Source organism: Lutra lutra, chromosome 15 (assembly GCF_902655055.1).
Source record: "Lutra lutra chromosome 15, mLutLut1.2, whole genome shotgun sequence".
Classification (NCBI taxonomy): Eukaryota; Metazoa; Chordata; class Mammalia; order Carnivora; family Mustelidae; genus Lutra; species Lutra lutra.
The window spans coordinates 7838801-7857818 of record NC_062292.1 but is presented as its reverse complement, the minus strand read 5'-3'; the positions used below and the strand labels follow the sequence as shown (position 1 = coordinate 7857818).

The 19018-nt window shown below is 42.4% G+C and overlaps 1 protein-coding gene across 4 annotated transcripts in view; it reads left to right on the top strand.

Moving 5' to 3' along the window:
• PLD5 (phospholipase D family member 5) overlaps positions 1–19018 on the top strand; it is a 391790-nt gene that overhangs the window by 224471 nt on the left and 148301 nt on the right. For all 4 annotated transcript variants that reach the window (XM_047705556.1, XM_047705558.1, XM_047705557.1 and 1 more), the window contains one exon: positions 3381–3492. In XM_047705556.1, the coding sequence (XP_047561512.1) occupies positions 3381–3492 (112 nt within the window). The remainder of the gene's footprint in view (positions 1–3380; positions 3493–19018) is intronic.

Genomic DNA, 19018 nt, shown 5'->3' with positions numbered 1-19018 from the left:
TATTTAACTTGGAAATTTTGCCCAATGTTTCTCACTAGAAAGAGCACATTTTTAAGTTAGTTGACCCTTGGGGGCGTCTGGGTTACTCAGTCATTAAGAGTCTGCCTTTGGGGGGCGCCTGGGTGGCTCAGTTGGTTAAGCAGCTGCCTTCGGCTCAGGTCATGATCCCAGCGTCCTGGGATCGAGTCCCGCATCGGGCTCCTTGCTCGTCAGGGAGCCTGCTTCTCCCTCTGCCTCTGCCTGCCATTCTGTCTGCCTGTGCTCGCTCTCTCTCCCTCTCTCTCTCTGACAAATAAATAAATAAAATCTAAAAAAAAAAAAAAAAAAAAAAAGAGTCTGCCTTTGGCTCAGGTCCTCATCCTGGGGTCCTAGGATGGAGCCCCGCATCGGGCTCCCAGCTCCACAGGGAGTCTGCTGCTTCTGCCCTGCTTGTGTTCCCTCTTTCGCCTTCTCTTTCTCTCTGTCAAATAAATAAATAAAATCTTAAAAAAAATAAATTAGCTGACCTTTGAACAACACGGGGATTAACGGGGATAACCCACTGCATAGTCAAAAATCTGCATGTAACTTTTGACTCCCCAAAACTTGATACTGATAGCCTCCTGTTGACCAGAGCCTGACTGATAACAGAAAGAGCCAACTAACACATACTTTGTATGTTATATGTACATTAAAGTAAGCTAAGAAAATATGTTAATTAAGAAGATCCTAAAGCGGGGAAAACGTTTTTACAGGACTACCCTGAATATTGAAAAAAAAAAAAAATCTGCATATAAGTGGACCCATACAGCTCAAACTCTTGTCTGATGTTTAAAAACCAAAGGGGCTTTTGTATTCCTTTATGAAAACTCAGCGAGAGGATTTAAGTCAGCAGTGAAGCCCTCAGAGGAGATCTCTCTCAGTGTTTCATACTCTCTGTGTTTCATACCTTTGTTACTACATTCCGGATGTCTTAGCAAAAATGTGCAGATAGGAAGGTAAGACACTGTAAACAGGGGAAAATTTCACCTACCCAGGCCCAAGTTCATTACAGTAAGTACTCTAATTAACAATTTTAAGAATCCTTGGGGTAAGTCATCAGCACATACTAACAGGAAAAATTAGCTTTATTTAATGACAGTCTGCCAGTATCTGTGAACTTGGGAGTTTCTATTTTCATCTATGTTTGAGAGCTCTGGTCTTCATTTTAAATCTCACAAAAATAACATAGTGGGAATCAATTTAAGGCACACAGCCAGAAATACAGATAGGTTAGAAGATCTCTTACATTTCACTGGTGCAAGATCTATTGTTAACTAAGAGCAGGAGAAAAAAACATGCATTCGTGTAAAAATAGTGGCCCGTTACTGGTGGGGGTCTCCAAAACACAAAGCACATAAGCCTTTTCTCTGTGTGAAGGGAAGAATACAGACAGTTTGACCGTGAGGCTGGGCTCCAGAAATCTGGGCCATGCAGACATCCCCAAGCCTCCAAGGGTGTGTGACAAGATTACAGTCTGTAAATCCGTGGGGTACCAGGGCTGACGAGGAGGGCTGTGTTGGTGATAACCCCTCAGGAGAACCATAGCTCCCTGCCACCTGGCTGTCCCTCTCCGCCTCTATCTGAGCCCCTGGCTGCCGGGCACTCCCGGCTCCTGCAGGAAACCTGAAATCCACATAGACCCTGCAGTCTACAAGGCGGCTCCCGTTTTCTTTCTTCCCTCCTCTTCCTCTCTGTGTGTTTCTCTCTTGCTCAACCACCCACTCCATCTCTTTTAAATAAATAGTGGACACCAGCCTGGTACACTCATTCCACCCCTCCCCAGAACACCTGTTCTGCGGGGAGCCTGCCTCCAGGCTCTGGGTGCGGAGTAATTCATGAGCTCCACTTTGGGCCCCTTGATTTCCATGCTTAGTTAGAGGAAGGGAGGCTCCCGTCCCTGCCGTGGGGTGCAGCTCCCACTCTGCTCTCTGGTACTCAGGGATGAGAGATCATCAGCTGTCTGGGGCCCCGCCCCAGGCTACAGCAGGGCTGGATTATGCCAAACATTCCCCCCCCTGCTACGTGGCCCTAGGACTGTCCTGCCGGCTTGCTCTCCTTACCCTCCAAAGTCTCGGACTTGCATCTTTGGCTTCTCTGCTTTCTGAGGCTGAAGTGCAGGATTCCTGAGCCACATCCATACCCTCCCTTCCCTCCCATCCTTTGTACCGAATCATTATTAACGGTCCATCCTTATCAAAGCAGGGTAAGACTTTGCCACCTGGGGGCCATTAAGACCAAACCTTATTGCCTGTCTGACCCCGGAAGACATTTGAGTTTGTGGCTGAATAACAAAGTTCTCCAAAATCAATAAACGAAGACCAGTTCCTTTTATGATAGGAGAGGGAGTCTGTGAACACACACAAGGGAAAATAAACGAGCTAAGGTTGCCGTCCCCTCGCCTGAGACGGTGTAATTGCTGAGGACCTGCCCCAGTGCAGTCTCCCGGAGATTAAAATCTTATAAAAATGTAATGCTTGTGAAAATCTTATGTAAGCAAAGCTTTATGTTTTATTTTGTATTTTTATTCCAGTCATTTTTGGGTTGTGCTAGTAATGACAGATGGCTAGGGCAGAGCGTTAGTTGAATTCTGTAAAAAGGGGTTTTAAACCAGAAGGTGAATTCAGGCAAATCACCGGTAGGTAGCCGGGACTTTCCCCATCAGAGCTTCCACTGAAAGGATACTTACCTACTACTATTTCCTTTAATTCTCACAAAAAACCTTTTAAAGTACATGTTATTTTTATCTACGTTCTACTGAGGAAGAAGCTAGAGATTAGTGAGAAGAAACACAGCTCATAAATTGGAAAACCAGCTGGAATCCAGGTCTCTCTGGGCCCAAACACAACTTTATAATAGTCTCTGCTGCCTCTTCACGTGTAGATAATGTCAGAATTCATGGAAAAGGAAGAGTAGATTTGCACTGTAGCATTGAACTTGGAATTGCAGTAATTGTCACTTGGAAAACATAATGTAATCTGTGTTCATGCTACTGCTCCAGTTCTAGAACTCTTCTGAAAGAATTTTCCATGAACGCTAACTGCTGAAACGCTTGCCTTTTAAAGTTTGAATGAATAGGGGCACCTGGGTGGCTCAGTGGGTTAAAGCCTAGGATCCCAGGGTCCTGGAATCAAGCCCTGTGTCTGGCTCTCTGCTCAGCAGGGAGCCTGCTTCCCTTCCTCTCTCTCTCTCTCTCTGCCTGCCTCTCTGCCTGCTTGTGATCTCTGTCAAATAAATAAATAAAATCTTTAAAAAAAAATTTGAAGGAATAGTTTTAATTGTTAATAAGTTTATTTATACCTATCCTAAGTAGCATACTTTAGGTTTTCTGACTTTCCTCATCTCTGAATATTTTTTCCTAGGGTCAACGTCTTTTTGAAAAGTTGCTCCAACTGACTTCGCAAAATATTGAAATCAAGCTAGTGAGTGATGTGACTGCCGACTCAAAGGTATTAGAAGCCTTGAGATCAAAGGGTAAGGCCAAGGTCTCTGCGCTACTCTAGCCCCGGGGTGGAGGGGTTCCCTGAGGACAGCTCTCATTCTACCTGAAATAATACGTGATTTCTTGATGGTCAGCCCATTGCACGAAGTTCACTTCTTGTTTCTCCTTTGAAAAATAACCCGATTAAAGCCTGTAAATGAGAGACCTAATTAATTAATACTACTGGGAGGTTTTAAATAGTGTTGTTGCATATTAGTTGTTGCAAAATAATCTACTAGCCATTAAAGGATAATTAACTAGAAAGAAGACTCTTTCCCTCTCTGAACATTGCAATGATATGATTCAAGAGCCACTTCTCATTTGAACAAACATTGGATTTCTGTTTTTCTCTTGCCCTTCAAATGGAAATCCTCCTCATGCCCCATCTTCTTTTAAAATAGTATAGTCAGATGGAGGCGTCTGTGAAACCCAGCATAATTCCACAGAGAATATCATTCACAGGCCACTTTGCGATTTGTCTCCAAATCCCACAAAGACCAGGAGGAATCCTTAGGAAATAACTTCCTTGACTTTGCTGTGTCTTCACTAACACAACTGTTCCTTCCGAATACTTCTCACGGGTTTATCGGAATGTTGGCCTTGTATTTTACTACTGGAGCTGTAAGCCTCTGAATGGAAATGGCAGGCGTGGGCCCATAAAATGCTCAAGCTACCAGGTGTTCCCAGGAGAAGACAAGGCTTTGGCCCCAGGGAGCAGCATTGCGTCTCATGTGTGTGCTATTTAAACATGCTGGGCGGTGTTACTTGTTATCTTCCGTGGATTATTAAGTGAAAACACTTTCTGAAAAATGTACCAGGCTATGAAGCAAAGGGTTGAGCCCAAGTAGTCTTTCCTTCTGCAAGAGAAAAGTTGGAAGCAATAAAACCTAAGGGAAGATATAAATACACAGAATACATAAGCGTGGTCGGGCTCAGGTGTATTGTTTTTTCTATGCATGGGAAAATCAGGGTAACTTAGGAGCTACTGTTAGGCCTGAAAAGCTTCACTGTGCTACCTGAGCACAGGATAATATTTTTGAAACACTAGAAAATACATAGTTTACTATGTATTAACGTGGATTAACGTGAATTAGAAATGTGTTCTTTTTTTTTTTTAAAGATTTTATTTATTTATTTGACAGAGAGAGATCACAAGCAGGCAGAGAGGCAGGCAGAGAGAGAGGAAGGGAAGAAGGCTCCCGGCTGAGCAGAGAGCCGGATGCGGGGCTCGATCCCAGAACTCTGAGATCATGACCTGAGCCGAAGGCAGCGGCTTAACCCACTGAGCCACCCAGTGGCTTTTTTTATTTTTATTTTTTATTTATTTTTATTTATTATTTTTTTAAAGATTTTATTTATTTATTTGACAGAGAGAGATCACAAGCAGGCAGAGAGGCAGGCAGAGAGAGAGGAAGGGAAGAAGGCTCCCGGCTGAGCAGAGAGCCGGATGCGGGGCTCGATCCCAGAACTCTGAGATCATGACCTGAGCCGAAGGCAGCGGCTTAACCCACTGAGCCACCCAGTGGCTTTTTTTATTTTTATTTTTTATTTATTTTTATTTATTATTTTTTTAAAGATTTTATTTATTTATTTGACAGAGAGAGATCACAAGTAGACGGAGAGGCAGGCAGAGAGAGAGAGAGAGGGAAGCAGGCTTCCTGCTGAGCAGAGAGCCCGATGTGGGACTCGATCCCAGGACCCTGAGATCATGACCTGAGCCGAAGGCAGTGGCTTAACCCACTGAGCCACCCAGGCGCCCTCAGTGGCTTTTTTTATTTTTTTATTTTTTTTATTTTTTTTTTTTTAAAGGAGATGATACTTCTTTTTTTTTTTTTTTTAAAGATTTTATTTATTTATTTGAGAGAGACAGTGAGAGAGAGCATGAGCGAGGAGAAGGTCAGAGAGAGAAGCGGACTCCCCGCAGAGCCGGGAGCCCGATGCGGGACTTGATCCCGGGACTCCAGGATCACGACCTGAGCCGAAGGCAGTCGTCCAACCAACTGAGCCACCCAGGCGTCCCATCAGTGGCTTTTTTTAAATGTGTTCTTTTTTTAAATTGTGTTATGTTAGTCACCATACAGTACATCATTAGTTTTTGATGTAGTGTTCCATTATTCATTGTTTGCTTATAACACCCAGTGCTCCATGCAATCCGTGCCCTCCTTAATACCCATCACTGGGCTAAGCCATCCCCCCACTCCCCTCCCCTCTGAAACTCTCTGTTTGTTTCCCGGAGTCCACAGTCTCTCGTGGTTCATCTCCCACTCTGATTTCTCCCCCTTCATTTTTACCTTCTCCTGTTGTCCTCCATGCTATTCCTTATGTTCCACAAATAAGTGAAACCATATGATAATTTACTTTCTCTGTTTTATTTTACACAGCATAATCTCTTCTAATCCCATCCAAGTTGATGCAAAAGTTAGGTATTCATCCTTTCTGATGGGTGCCTAATATTCCATTGCATATATGGACCACATCTTCTTTATCCATTCATCTGTTGAAGGGCATTTCAGCTCCTTCCACAGTTTGGTGACTGTGGCCATTGCTGCTATGAACATTGGGGTGCATATGGCCCTTCTTTTCACTACAGCTGTATCTTTGGGGTAAATGCTCAGTAGTGCAATTGATGGGTCATAGGGTAGCTCTATTTTTGACTTTTTGAGCAACCTCCACACTGTTTTCCAAAGTATCTGTACCAACTTGCCTTCCCACCAAGAGTGTAAGAGGACTCTCCTCTCTCCATAATTTCTCCAACATTTGTTGTTTCTTGCCTTTTTGATTTTTGCCATTCTAACTGGCGTAAGGTGGTATCTGATTTTGATTTGTGTTTTGTTTGATTTGTGTTCTTTTCCTGTTTAGAAAACATGAGATTGGGTTCCCACTCCCTGAAAATCCATGAGCTGCCACATTTTTAGGAACGAATTACTTTGGGCTAACTCCGAGTGCCTGTATTTGCTGATAAATTTCCCATGGTGTCTACTTCCATACAAACACACCTCATGTATACACAACACCTATATACACATAGACACCACATAAGACACAGTCACACCCACACACACACCCCAATCTCTTCTTTCACCTGAGAGGAATGAAATATCGTATGACAATTGTATGTCAATTATAACAATTAGAAAAATATAGATACCGACTATGAGGACTGAGGGGCATGTCAGGTGCTGCTGAATATTTGGCACCTAGGATTTTCATTCGCTCTAAATGAATTTATGGGTAAAGTCCTTGACTATGGTTCTAGAGTGAACTATGAATTAAAGTCTCATTATAACTGTTGCTTCTCACAAAGGAATTTCACAGCAAATTGGGTATATTACTACAACTTAGGCTCTGTTAACGCGCGATAGCAGTTTTTACCAGAAGAGAACAGATGACTTCCCTGTACAGTCGGACAGTAACGAACAGGGCCCTAATTTCCTGTCGCTATCCCCGGTGTGCTTCTGGTAGGCCCGTGTGACTTCTGTTACTGCGCCTCAATGTGGCACCACACGTAGTCATCACAGTGACTGTGCTTCTCTCATCCTCTGGCAGAGACAAATTAGATAATAACAGTGCGTTGTAGAAATATTTGTCACGAAACCGTTTTATTTAATGAATTAAATTTTATGAAATCATTTTCAATCTGGGTCGGAATGCCCTTCTTTAGGTTTATTGTTTCTTTTTTTTATGGAGAGATCCTGGTCTTCTGGTGAATTTGCAGGAAGGTCTGGCCAGAAATAGTCCACAAATGACAGATAAGCATGAGACTAGCTATGAGCAACTTCAGCTGTGAGAAGTCACTGGGAATAGAAGCTGGTCACGTACCAGGTGAGAAGGGGCGAGTGAGGCTTCCCCAGGAAGTGGCAAGGATTTAGTGTGGGTGAGGGCCGGGCAAGGGCAAGGCTGGCTCGCCAGGCCTCCGAGCCCTTCCTGGAGGCAGGGAGATCCCAGTCGCTTACAGATCCCAGCTCCCCACCCCCCCCCACCCCGCCCGGGACCGCTCCTCCATTCACAGGACTAAGACATCAGAAAGGTCACCCCCCCAAATGCCTCACACTGTGGCCTGGGGGGTGGGGTGCATTTGAAACACTATGCTCAAGTAGTCCACGAGCCCGGGGAGGGATTTCATTTTACACAAGGCTCCCTGTCGGTTCAAACATTTACGCCACTGACTGACCTTTAGCGCTCGTCCCCGTAAGCATCTGAAATGAGCATGTTGGCTTAGCTGACGCTCTTCCTCTCCTCCCTTCCAGCCACAACCCCTTGATCTGGGTTCCCACGTGCCCAGCCACTCCTGGGCACATCCACATCAGAGAAGGCACTCTGTTTGATGTGTGGGAAAGGACCCCATAAATGGTTTTTCGTAGAAATAAACTTGTTCTCTAAATCTGGAGGCCTTTCGGATGGCTTCACGAATTTTGTTTCTGGGTTTATCTGCTCCCAGTTGTCTTGGCTGGAGGATTAGTCAGAAAGCAATGAGGTCAGAGCTGAACGGGCAGCATATGGGAAATGGCTTCTGGCTGCCTCATTCCCCACAGACAAACTGATGCAATGTGGGATTGTCACCAAGTCCTGCTCCTTCCTATACCCCTGCCGTACGTGGGGCCCACCATTGCTGCAGGTGACTTCACCGGCCCTGCTCTTGTCTCCCAGCAGGTGCCTTGGAAATCCCACCTCTCATCTAACCACACCAAGGCTGTTTTGTACTATAAACCCTGTTGGTTTTTTTTTTTTTTTTTAATTTCTAGCTGTGTTTTTTAGTCATATGCAAAATATTATTTCTCAATCATATTACTGCGTTTTTCTAAGGCTGTGTTTTTTGGAGCAGTTTGAGGTGTACAACAACATAGAGGGGAAGATATGGGGATTTCCCAGGTATCTCCTCTCCCAGCACACACACAGCCTATCCCATCACTGTCATCACTCATCAGAGGGGGAGGTGTGTCCCCAGGGATGAGCCTGTGTCGACACTTCATCGTCACCCAAAGTCCACAGTTTCCCTTGGGTTCATTCTTGGTGTTATACATTCTGCGGGTTTGGACACATAGGTAGTGACATACATCTATCATTATAATAACACCATACAGAGTATTTTCATGGCCCTAGAAGTCCTCTGTCCTTTGCCAGCCGTCTCCCCACTTACTGCGTTTTTAATCCTTATACTCTATTATTGTTGCAATGAAATATATAATTAATAATAATTTTTTGTCTTTCAAAACCATAGGAATTCAGTGTATGTTCTAGAATATGATGAAAATATTTGCTCCAATAGCCTACCAAAAATTAAGACTAAATAATGTTAAAATAGAAAATATAAATTTTACTTTGGGGGAAAACCAGGCTTTGACTCGTTCACTGTCAGACGATAACTCTTATATCATGAGTCCTTCTATTAAAGTCAGAAAGGATTGAGATCTGTGATCTAGAAATAAAGTCCACATGAATTTTAAAAAAAGTGCTTAAAACTGTTCAGGGTCCGAATGTCCTTTTCACTCTCATTCATACCAATTTCTCTTGTTGGCTTTCCAGAGAGCTGAATGATAATTGTGATTTCCCAAGTACAGGCTGCTTTCCTGGGGCTCTGTTTCCTAACACATACTTTTCCTTGAACTTGAAATACCCTCTCTCTCCTCATCAATTTGCGAGCTCCCGTTCAACCCTCAAAGTCCATTTTAAGCCTCACTCAAAACATCTCCTTCAGACCTCCTTTCCTTTCACAGTTGGTCTTCCCGTCTTATTTTCCTCCATTGTGCATTCATTAGTCTTTCAACAACCACTGTTTGAATATCTGACAGGTGCCAGGAAGCAGGGCTTGAAAGCTAGAAAACCGACAAAGGCCTGAGCCTCCCGCAGATTTTGGAGAGTTTACAGTTTGCTAGAGCAGGTTGCCGTGAGTGAAATAAAATGATCAAGGAATTCTTGAAACATCCACGCAGAGTGCAAGTTTTCCAAAACACTTTCGGCGTCTGAGTCATGCATGCCTATGTTTTCCACCTGGCACCGTCTGCACCATCGGAGATGCGGTGGTGCTCTACCTTTAGAAACAGATGCTCTACTCTTGTCTCTTTTCTCCGAGCAGACTTCCGTTCTGCTTGTCTCTGAGCATTATCAGGAAATGTCAACGAAAGAGAAATTCTGACGGTAACCAGGCCGCACAATCCTTCCTCAAAGAGTCCTTAAGTGTTTTGCCGACTGAATATTAAGAAACTTGAGGAGCCCTGTCACACCACCGGGAATAACAGCCAAGACATGAAGTGACAGCTCAGTCACAACCAACACCCGCTCTCAGCAGTCGCAAGAGGCATCCCAACGTCAGAGTTGTTAAAACGTAGAAACGGCAGGTTTTAGAACCAGTGACACAGGGTAGTGAAGGTTACTTGAAAATTCAGCAATAAATTTGAAATCCAACCAAGAAACCCTTAGCTTTAATACTTAAGTTAAAACCGACCATTCTAGTACTGCACGGAGGGAGGTGGCTGCCAGACCATGCCTCTCGTCCCAGGCATTCTTTCTGGGGCAGTAGCCATCCTCTGAACAGAAATTCAGAGAATTCAGGCTCTGCTCGTGCTTCGGGAACACCAGGATGTTTTTACCAGAACTCTTGATGGTAAGTGCCTTCGGGGATAGGAAATGTTTCTGTCCAAACAAACAACGAACAAAAAGGAAAAATGTGCTTTATGACTTGAAATGGGGAAGAGGTTCTGCAAACCAGACTTTTATACCAAAGTTTTATGGGAAAACAACATAATGAAATCAGAAGCCCAAAATACACCAGAGACAAGACAGCCTCCTGAGGTAGACAAAGAAGAAGTCAGAAACCATATCCAAAGAATACAGCATTATGAAATCGCAACCCAAATGAAAAGAGAAGTGGTCATCCTAAAAGCTTGGTTTTGAAAAGGAGAGGACTCTAAAACACTCAAAACTGATAGGTTAAATTCTGTCATGGATGCTGCTTGGATTTCCTCATTGCTGGTGATCAGCCCAGCTACACAAGAGACAAAAATTCATCCTAGAGCTTGGGGGGACCTCCGACTGGGCCTGCGCACTGGGCCCCTATCTTCTGATGGTGCAGCTCATTGTGGGCTCAGGCCTGTTAGCCCAACCCTGGGTCAGCTGGAGTTTCAAGCTCTCAGTCTGTTAGAGTCAAACCTGTCTTCCTCTTGATCCCTTCTTTTGTGCACACGCAGACATACGGGAGATCAAACCTTGAGCGTAGACCATCCTGCCTGAAGATGCTTGTGACGTCATTCAGCAGATGGTAGCAGAGCTATTTTTTTTTTATAGAGTTGTATTTTGTTTAGCTAGAGCATTAAGATGTCAAGAATTTCTTCCCCTCTGGCTTCTATAGATAGGTGGGTAGATGGATAACTGATAGGTAGACAGACAGACAGATTTTCAGATCTTTAGCTGTAGCATTAATGTGTCGAGAATTCTTTTCCTCCTTGGTTCCTTAGCTATATAGATAAATACACAGATGAAAACATGGATGGATGGATAGACAGATCTTCAAATCTGCTATGAGATTTAAAAATTAAAGTTCTAGGCTTCACAATGTTTTGTTGTGGTTTTTTTTTTTTTTTTTTTAGATTTTATCTATTATTTTGATAGAAATCACAAGTAGGCAGAGAGGCAGGCAGAGAGAGAGGAGGAAGCAGGTTCCCCTGCTGAGCAGAGAGCCCGGATGCGGGGCTTGATCTCAGGACCCTGAGATCATGACCCGAGCCGAAGGCAGAGGCTTTAAGCCACTGAGCCACCCAGGCGCTCCTTTCACAATGTTTTTATCCACGTTGTTTCATTTCTGTTACTCTTGTGAAGGCAGAACAAAGCATGGCCTTTGGACTCTCGACTTCTGTATTGGCCCCAGGCTCCCTGACCCTGTGCTCCTTTTGTGAATTTATTTTTTATTTTTTATTAACCTATAATGTATTATTAGCCCCAGGGGTACAGGTCTATGAATCACCAGGTTTACACACTTCACAGCACTCACCATAGCACATACCTTCCCCAATGTCCCTAACCCAACCACCCTTTCCCAACTCCCCTCCCCCAGGCAACCATCAGTTTGTTTTGTGAGATTAAGAGTCTCTTTATGATTTGTCTCCCTCCCAATCCCATCTTGTTTCATTTTTTCCTTCCCTACCCCCAAACCCCCATTTGCCTCTCAACTTCCTCATATCAGGGAGATCATATGATAATTTTCTTTTTCTGATTGCCTTCTTTTGCTCAGCATAATACCCTCTAGTTTCATCCACGTCATTGCAAATGGCAAGATTTCATTTCTTTTGATGGCTGCATAGTATTCCATTGTATATATATACCACATCTTCTTTATCCATTCATCTGTTGATGGACATCTAGGTTCTTTCCATAGTTTGGCTACTGTGGACATTGTTGCTATAAAGATTCAGGTTCACATTCTCCTTCATGATCACTACATTTGTATCTTTAGGGTAAATACCCAGTAGTGTGGTTGCTGGGTTGTAGGGTAGCTCTATTTTCAACTTTTTGAAGAACCTCTGTGCTGTTTTCCAGAGTGGCTGCACCAGCTTGCATTCCCACCAACAGTGTAGGAGGGTTCCCCTTTCTCCACATCCTCGCCAGCATTTGCCATTTCCTGACTAGTTAATTTTAGCCATTCTGACTGGCGTGAGGTGGTATCTCACTGTGGTCTTGATTTGTATTTCCCTGATGTCGAGTGATATGGAGCACTTTTTCATGTGTCTTTTGGCCATCTGGATGTCTTCTTTGCAGAAATGTCTGTTCATGTCCTCTACCCATTTCTTGATTGGATTATTTGTTCTTTGGGTGTTGAGTTTGATAAGTTCTTTATAGATTTTGGATACTAGCCATTTATCTGACATGTCATTTGCAAATATCTTCTCCCATTCTGTTGGTTGTCTTTTGGTTTTGTTGACTGTTTCTTTTGCTGTGCAAAAGCTTTTGATCTTGATGAAATCCCAATAGTTCATTTTTGGCCCTTGCTTCCTTGCCTTTGGCAATGTTTCTAGGAGAAGTTGCTGAGGTTGAGGTTGAAGAGGTTGCTGCCTGTGTTCCCCTCAAGGATTCCTATCTCACATTGAGGTCTTTCATCCATTTGGAGTCTTTATTTTTCTGTGTGGTGTAAGGAAATGGTCCAGTTTCATTTTTCTGCATGTGGCTGTCCAATTTTCCCAACACCATTTGTTGAAGAGATTGTCTTTTTTCCATTGGACTTTCTTTCCTGCTTTGTCAAAGATTAGTTGACCATGGAGTTGAGGGTCTATTTCTGGGCTCTCTATTCTATTCCACTGATCTCTGTGTCTGTTTTTGTGCCAGTACCATGCTGTCTTGATGATGACAGCTTTGTAATAGAGCTTGAAGCCTGGAATTGTGATGCCACCAACATTGGCTTTCTTTTTCAACATTCCTTTGGCTATTCGAGGTCTTTTCTGGCTCCATACAAATTTTAGGATTATTTGTTCCATTTCTTTGAAAAAAAAAAAAAAAAAAGGATGGTATTTTGATAGAGATTGCATTAAATGTGTAGATTGCTTTAGGTAGCATAGACATTTCACAATATTTGTTCTTCCAGTCCATGAGCATGGAACATTTTTCCATTTCTTTGTGTCTTCCTCAGTTTCTTTTATGATTACTTTATAATTTTCTGAGTACAGATTCTTTGCCTCTTTGGTTAGGTTTATTCCTAGGTATCTTATGGGTTTGGGTGCAGTTGTAAATGGGATTGACTCCTTAATTTCTCTTTCTTCTCTCTTGTTGTTTGTGTATAGAAATGCAACTGATTTCTGTGCATTAATTTTATATCCTGACATGTTACTGAATTCCTGTACAAGTTCTAGCAGTTTTGGAGTGGAGTCTTTTGGGTTTTCTACATGAAGTATTATATCATCTGTGAAGAGTGATAGTTTGACTTCTTCTTTGCCAATTTGGATGCCTTTAATTTCTTTTTGTTGTCTGATTGCTGAGGCTAGGATTTCTAGTACTATGTTGAATAGCAGTGTGATAATGGACATCCCTGCAGTGTTCCTGACCTTAGAGGAAAAGCTCTCAGTTTTTCTCCATTGAGAATGATATTTGGGGTGGGTTTTTCATAGTCGACTTTGATAATATTGAGGTATGTGCCCTCTATCCCTAGACGTTGAAGAGTTTTGATCAGGAAGGGATACTGTACTTCGTCAAATGCTTTCCCAGCATCTGTTGAGAGTATCATATGGTTCTTGTTCTTTCTTTTATTAATGTGTTGTATCACATTGATTGATTTGCGGATGTTGAACCAAACTTGCAGCCCTGGAATAAATCCCAATTGGTCTTAGTGAATAATCCTTTTAATGTAGTGTTGGATCCTATTGGCTAGTATTTTAGTGAGAATTTTTGCATCTGTGTTCATCAAGGATATTGGTGTGTAATTCCTCTTTTTTGATCGGGTCTTTGTCTGGTTTTGGGATCAAGGTAATCCTGGCCTCATAAAATGAGTTTGAAAGTTTTCCCTTCCTTTTCTATTTTTCGAACAGTTTCAGGAGACTAGGTATTCATTCTTCTTTGAAATGCTTGGTAGAATTCCTCTGGGAATTCTACCATCTGACCCTGGGCTCTTGTTTGATGGAGATTTTTGATGACTGCTTCAATCTCCTTACTGGATATGGGTCTGTTCAGGTTTTCTATTTCATCCTGGTTCAGTTGGGGTAGTTTATATGTCTCTAGGATTGTATCCATTTCTTCCAGATTGTCAAATTTTATGGTGTATAGTTGCTCATAATATGTTCTTATAATTGTTTGTATTTCTTTGGTGTTGGTTGTGATCTTTCCTCTTTCATTCATGATTTTATTTTTTGGGATCCTTTCTCTTTTCTTTTTGATAAGTCTGATGAGGGGTTTATCAACTTACTAATTCTTTCAAAGAACCAGGTCCTAGTTTCATTGACATGTTCTCTTGGTTTTTTTTGTTTGTTTGTTTCTATTTCATTGATTTCTGTTCTTTATTAATTCTCTTTTCCTGCTGGGTTTAGGCTTTCTTTGTTTTTCTTTCTCCAGCTCCTTTAGGTGTAGGGTTAGGTTTTGTATTTGAGACCTTTCTTGTTTCTTGAGAAAGGCTTGTATCACTATCTATTTTCCTCTCAGGACTGCCTTTGCTGTGTCCCACAGATTTTGAACCGTTGTGTTTTCATTATCATTTGCTTCCATGAATTTTTTCAATTCTTCTTCAATTTCCTGGTTGACCCATTCATTCATTAGTAGGATGCTCTTTAGCCTCCATGTATTTGGGTTCTTTCCAACTTTCCTCTTGTGATTAAGTTCTAGCTTCAGAACATTGTGGTCCAAAAATATGAGGGAATGATCCCAATCTTTTGGTACTGGTTGAGACCTGATTTGTGACCCAGGATGTGATCTATTCTGGAGAATGTTCCACGTGCACTAGAGAAGAATGTGTTTTCTGTTGCTTAGGGATGGAATGTTCTGAGTATATCTGTGATGTCCATCTGGTCTAGTGTGTTATTTAAGGCCTGTATTTCCTTGTTGATCTTTTGCGTGGATGATCTCTTCATTTCAGTGATGGGGGTGTTAAAGTTCCCTACTATTATTGTATTATTGTCAATTTGTTTCTTTGTTTTTGTTATTAATTGGTTTATGTAGTTGGCTGCTCCCATGTTAGGGGCATAGATATTTTAAATTGTTAGATCTTCTTGTTGGACAGACCTTTCGAGTATGATATAGTAGTATGATATAGTGTCCTTCCTCATCTCTTATCATAGTCTTTTGCTTAAAATCTAATTGATCTGATATAAGGATTGACAGCCCAGCTTTCTTTTGATGTCCATTAGCATGGTAAATGGTTTTCCACCCCTTCACTTTAAATCTGGAGGTGTCTTTGGTTCTAAAATGAGTCTCTTGCAGACAGCATATTGATGTTTTTTTTTTAAGATTTTTCAAAAGATTTTATTTATTTATTTGTCATAGTGAGAGCACAAGCAGGCAGAGTGGCAGGCAGAGGCAGAGAGAGAAGCAGGCTCCCTGCTGGACAAGGAGCCTGATGTGGTACTCGAACCCAGGACCTGGGATCATGACCTGAGCTGAAGGCAGAGGTTTAACCGACTGAGCAACCCCGGCGTCCCAGGTTTTGTTTTTTTATCTATTCTGATACCCTGTGTCTTTTGATTGGGGCATTTAGCCCATTTACATTCAGGGTAACTATTGAGAGATATGAATTTAGTGCCATTGTATTGCCTGTAAGGTGACTGTTACTGTATATTGTTCTTTTCTGATCTACTACTTTTGGCTCTCTCTTTGCCGAGAGGACCCCTTTCAATATTTTCTGTAGAGCTGGTTTTGTGTTTACAAACTCTTTTAGTTTTTGTTTTTTCCTGGAAGCTTTTTATCTCTCCTTCTATTTTCAATGACAGCCTAGCTGGATATAGTATTCTTGGCTGCATGTTTTCTCATTTAGTGCTCTGAATATATCATGCCAGTTCTTTCTGGCCTGCCAGGTCTCTGTGGATAAGTCTGCTGCCAATCTAATTTTTTTTTTAAGATTTTTTAAAAAGATTTTATTTATTTATTTGTCATAGTGAGAGCACAGGCAGGCAGAGTGGCAGGCAGAGGCAGAGAGAGAAGCAGGCTCCCTGCTGGACAAGGAGCCCGATGTGGTACTCGAACCCAGGACCTGGGATCATTTACCATTCTATGTTACAGACTTCTTGTCCTGGGCTGCTTTTAGGATTTTCTTTGTCACTTCAACTTGCAAGTTTTACTATTAGATGACGTGGTGTGAACCTATTTTTATTGATTTTGAGGGGAGTTCTTTGCGCCTCCTGGATTTTGATGCTTGTTCCCTTTGCCATATTATGGAAATTCTCTATAATAATTCACTCCAATATACCTTCTGCTCCCCTCTCTCTTTCTTCTTCTTCTGGGATCCCAATTATTCTAATGTTGTGCATCTTATGATATCAACTTATCTCTTGAATTCTCCCCTCGTGGTCCAGTAGTTGTTTGTCCCTCTTTGCTCAGCTTCTTTATTCTCCATCATTTGGTCTTCTATATCACTAATTTTCTCTTCTGCCTCATTTATCCTAGCAGTGAGAGCCTCCATGTTTGATTGAACCTCATTAATAGCTTTTTTGATTTCAGCTTGATTAGATTTTAGTTCTTTAATTTCTCCAGAAAGGGCTTTTATTTCTCCAGACAGGGTTTCTCTAAGGACGGAAGATTCCATGCCTTTTTTGAGCCTAGCTAGCACCTTGAGAATTGTCATTCTGAACTCTAGATCTGACATATTACCAACGTCCGTATTGATTAGGTTCCTCGCCTTTGGTATTGACTCTTGTTCTTTTTTTTTGTGGTGAGTTTTTTCACCTTGTCATTTTATCCAGATAAGAATATATGAATGAGGGAGCGCCTGGGTGGCTCAGTGGGTTAAAGCCTCTGCCTTCAGCTCAGGTCATGATCCCAGGGTCCTGGGATCGAGCCCCATGTCGGGCTCTCTGCTCAGCAAGGAGCCTGCATCCCTCTCTCTTTCTCTGCCTGCCTCTCCGCCTACTTGTGATCTCTGTCTGTCAAATAAATAAATAAAATCTCAGAAAAAAAAGAATATATGAATGAGAGAATAAAATACTAAAAGAGTGGCAAAGACCCCATAAAAATGTGTGTTAACCAAATCAGAAGAGACCCCAAATCATTGGGAGAAGAAGGGGTAAAAGAAGTTAAAAAAAATTTTTAAAAAAGAAGAAAGAAAATATAAGTATTAGACTGGTGAATAGAACAGAGCCACCCACTTGATTTTGGGAGTATTTTGGTCTCTTAGAAGAAACTACCTCCCAAATTTTAAAGAAAGAAAAACATAAATACACACACACACACACACACACACACAGACACGCAAATAAGGGTAAACACGATGAAGGTATGGAATATGACTATAAAGATGAAAAATTTTTTAAAAAATTCTAAAGAAGAGTTGATAAGATAATTGGTTGGGAAAAGAAAGAAAAAGAAAGTGGAGAGAATTTGCTCAGGCTGGAGGCTAGAACAAACCCTGTGCTAGATTTAGGGTATATTTTGATCTATTAGAAGAAGTTGTATCCCAAAATTTTTTAGAAGAAAAAACCCTATGTGTATAGAAAAGATAAAGTTAGACACAATGAAGGATAAAATATGACTAGAATAATAAAGGTTCAGAAAGGTTTTTTTTTTTAAGAAAGATATTGTTAAGATAAACTAGTTAAAAAATGTTAAAAGAGGAAAGAGTAAAAGTTTTAAAAATTAGAATAAGAAAAAAATAAATAAAAATTTAATTAACTTTGCCAGACTAAAGAATCATGGGGAGAAAGCCATGAATTCCATGCTTTGCTTTCCCCTCCTCTGGAATTCCACTGGTCTCCTTGATCAGTGAACTTGGTCTTGGCTGGATGTTCTTGCTGATCTTCTGGGGGAGGGGCCTGTTGTAGTGATTCTTAAGTGTCTTTGCCTGAGGTGGAATTGCACCACCCTTGCCAGGGGCCAGGCTAAGTGATCTGCCCCCTCCCAATTCACTCTAGGGAGCTTTTGTTCCCTGAGTGCTTTCTGTAGAGCTCTGGAGTATAAGAATGAAAATGATGGCCTTCCAGTCTCAGGTCTGGATGAGCCAAGAGCTTGGGGCCCCCTCCTCAGTGCACCCTTGGAGAAAAGCCGTCAGTCCCTCCCAACTCCCTGGTCTCTGGCTGTGCTCCAAGCTCACCCGGCCTGTGACAGAGTTTTTCTGTCTCTGGTGCACGGCACCATTTGGAGTCTCTGCCTCTCTTACAGAGGGGGTCTCCCCGGATCTGCCACTTGTGGGGTCCCTGCTCAAAGAGCAGTGGTCCGACTGTGCTGCAGATCACAGTTTAAGGTAACCCTGAGCTGAGAGCTCACTCCTCTGCTCCGTCTCTATAGCCGGCTTCCCTGCTCTAATACCTGCGAGCTCTGCTACAATCAGACACCCTTGATCCTTCTGTGACCACGTGGGACCTGAGACCACACTGTCCCTGAGAAGGCTCCAACCTGCTTAGCCTCTGAAGTGATGTCCCTCAGTGGAGCAGACTTCTAAAAGTTCTGATTTTGTGCTCCGCTGTACCTCTGCTTGCCTGGAGCCGCCCCCTGCCCTGCCCCACGGTCTAGCTTCCCATCACTTCGGATTCCCTTCTCCACAGGTCCTACCTTTTAGAAAGTGGTCGATTTTCTGTTTCTAGAATTGCTGTTCTTCTCTTCGATCTCCTGTTGAGTTTGTAGGTGTTTGGAATGGTTTGATAAACTATCTAGCTGATCTCCTGCTACCTGATGTCGTCTCAGCCTGCTACTCCTCCACCATCTTCTCCTTTTGTGAATTTATCATACATTTGCTGGGTGACTGGCTCAAACAGAGTCTGTGGTTTGAGTAAACCTAACCTCAGTGGTCCCTCCTTCCCACCGTATGTCAACCAAATGAACTAATTAGAGCCTTACCCATGTTGGTGAACAGACAAGAGCAAGAGGATCCTAATGAGCCATGGCTGGGCATCCCCAGCTTGTCTTGGC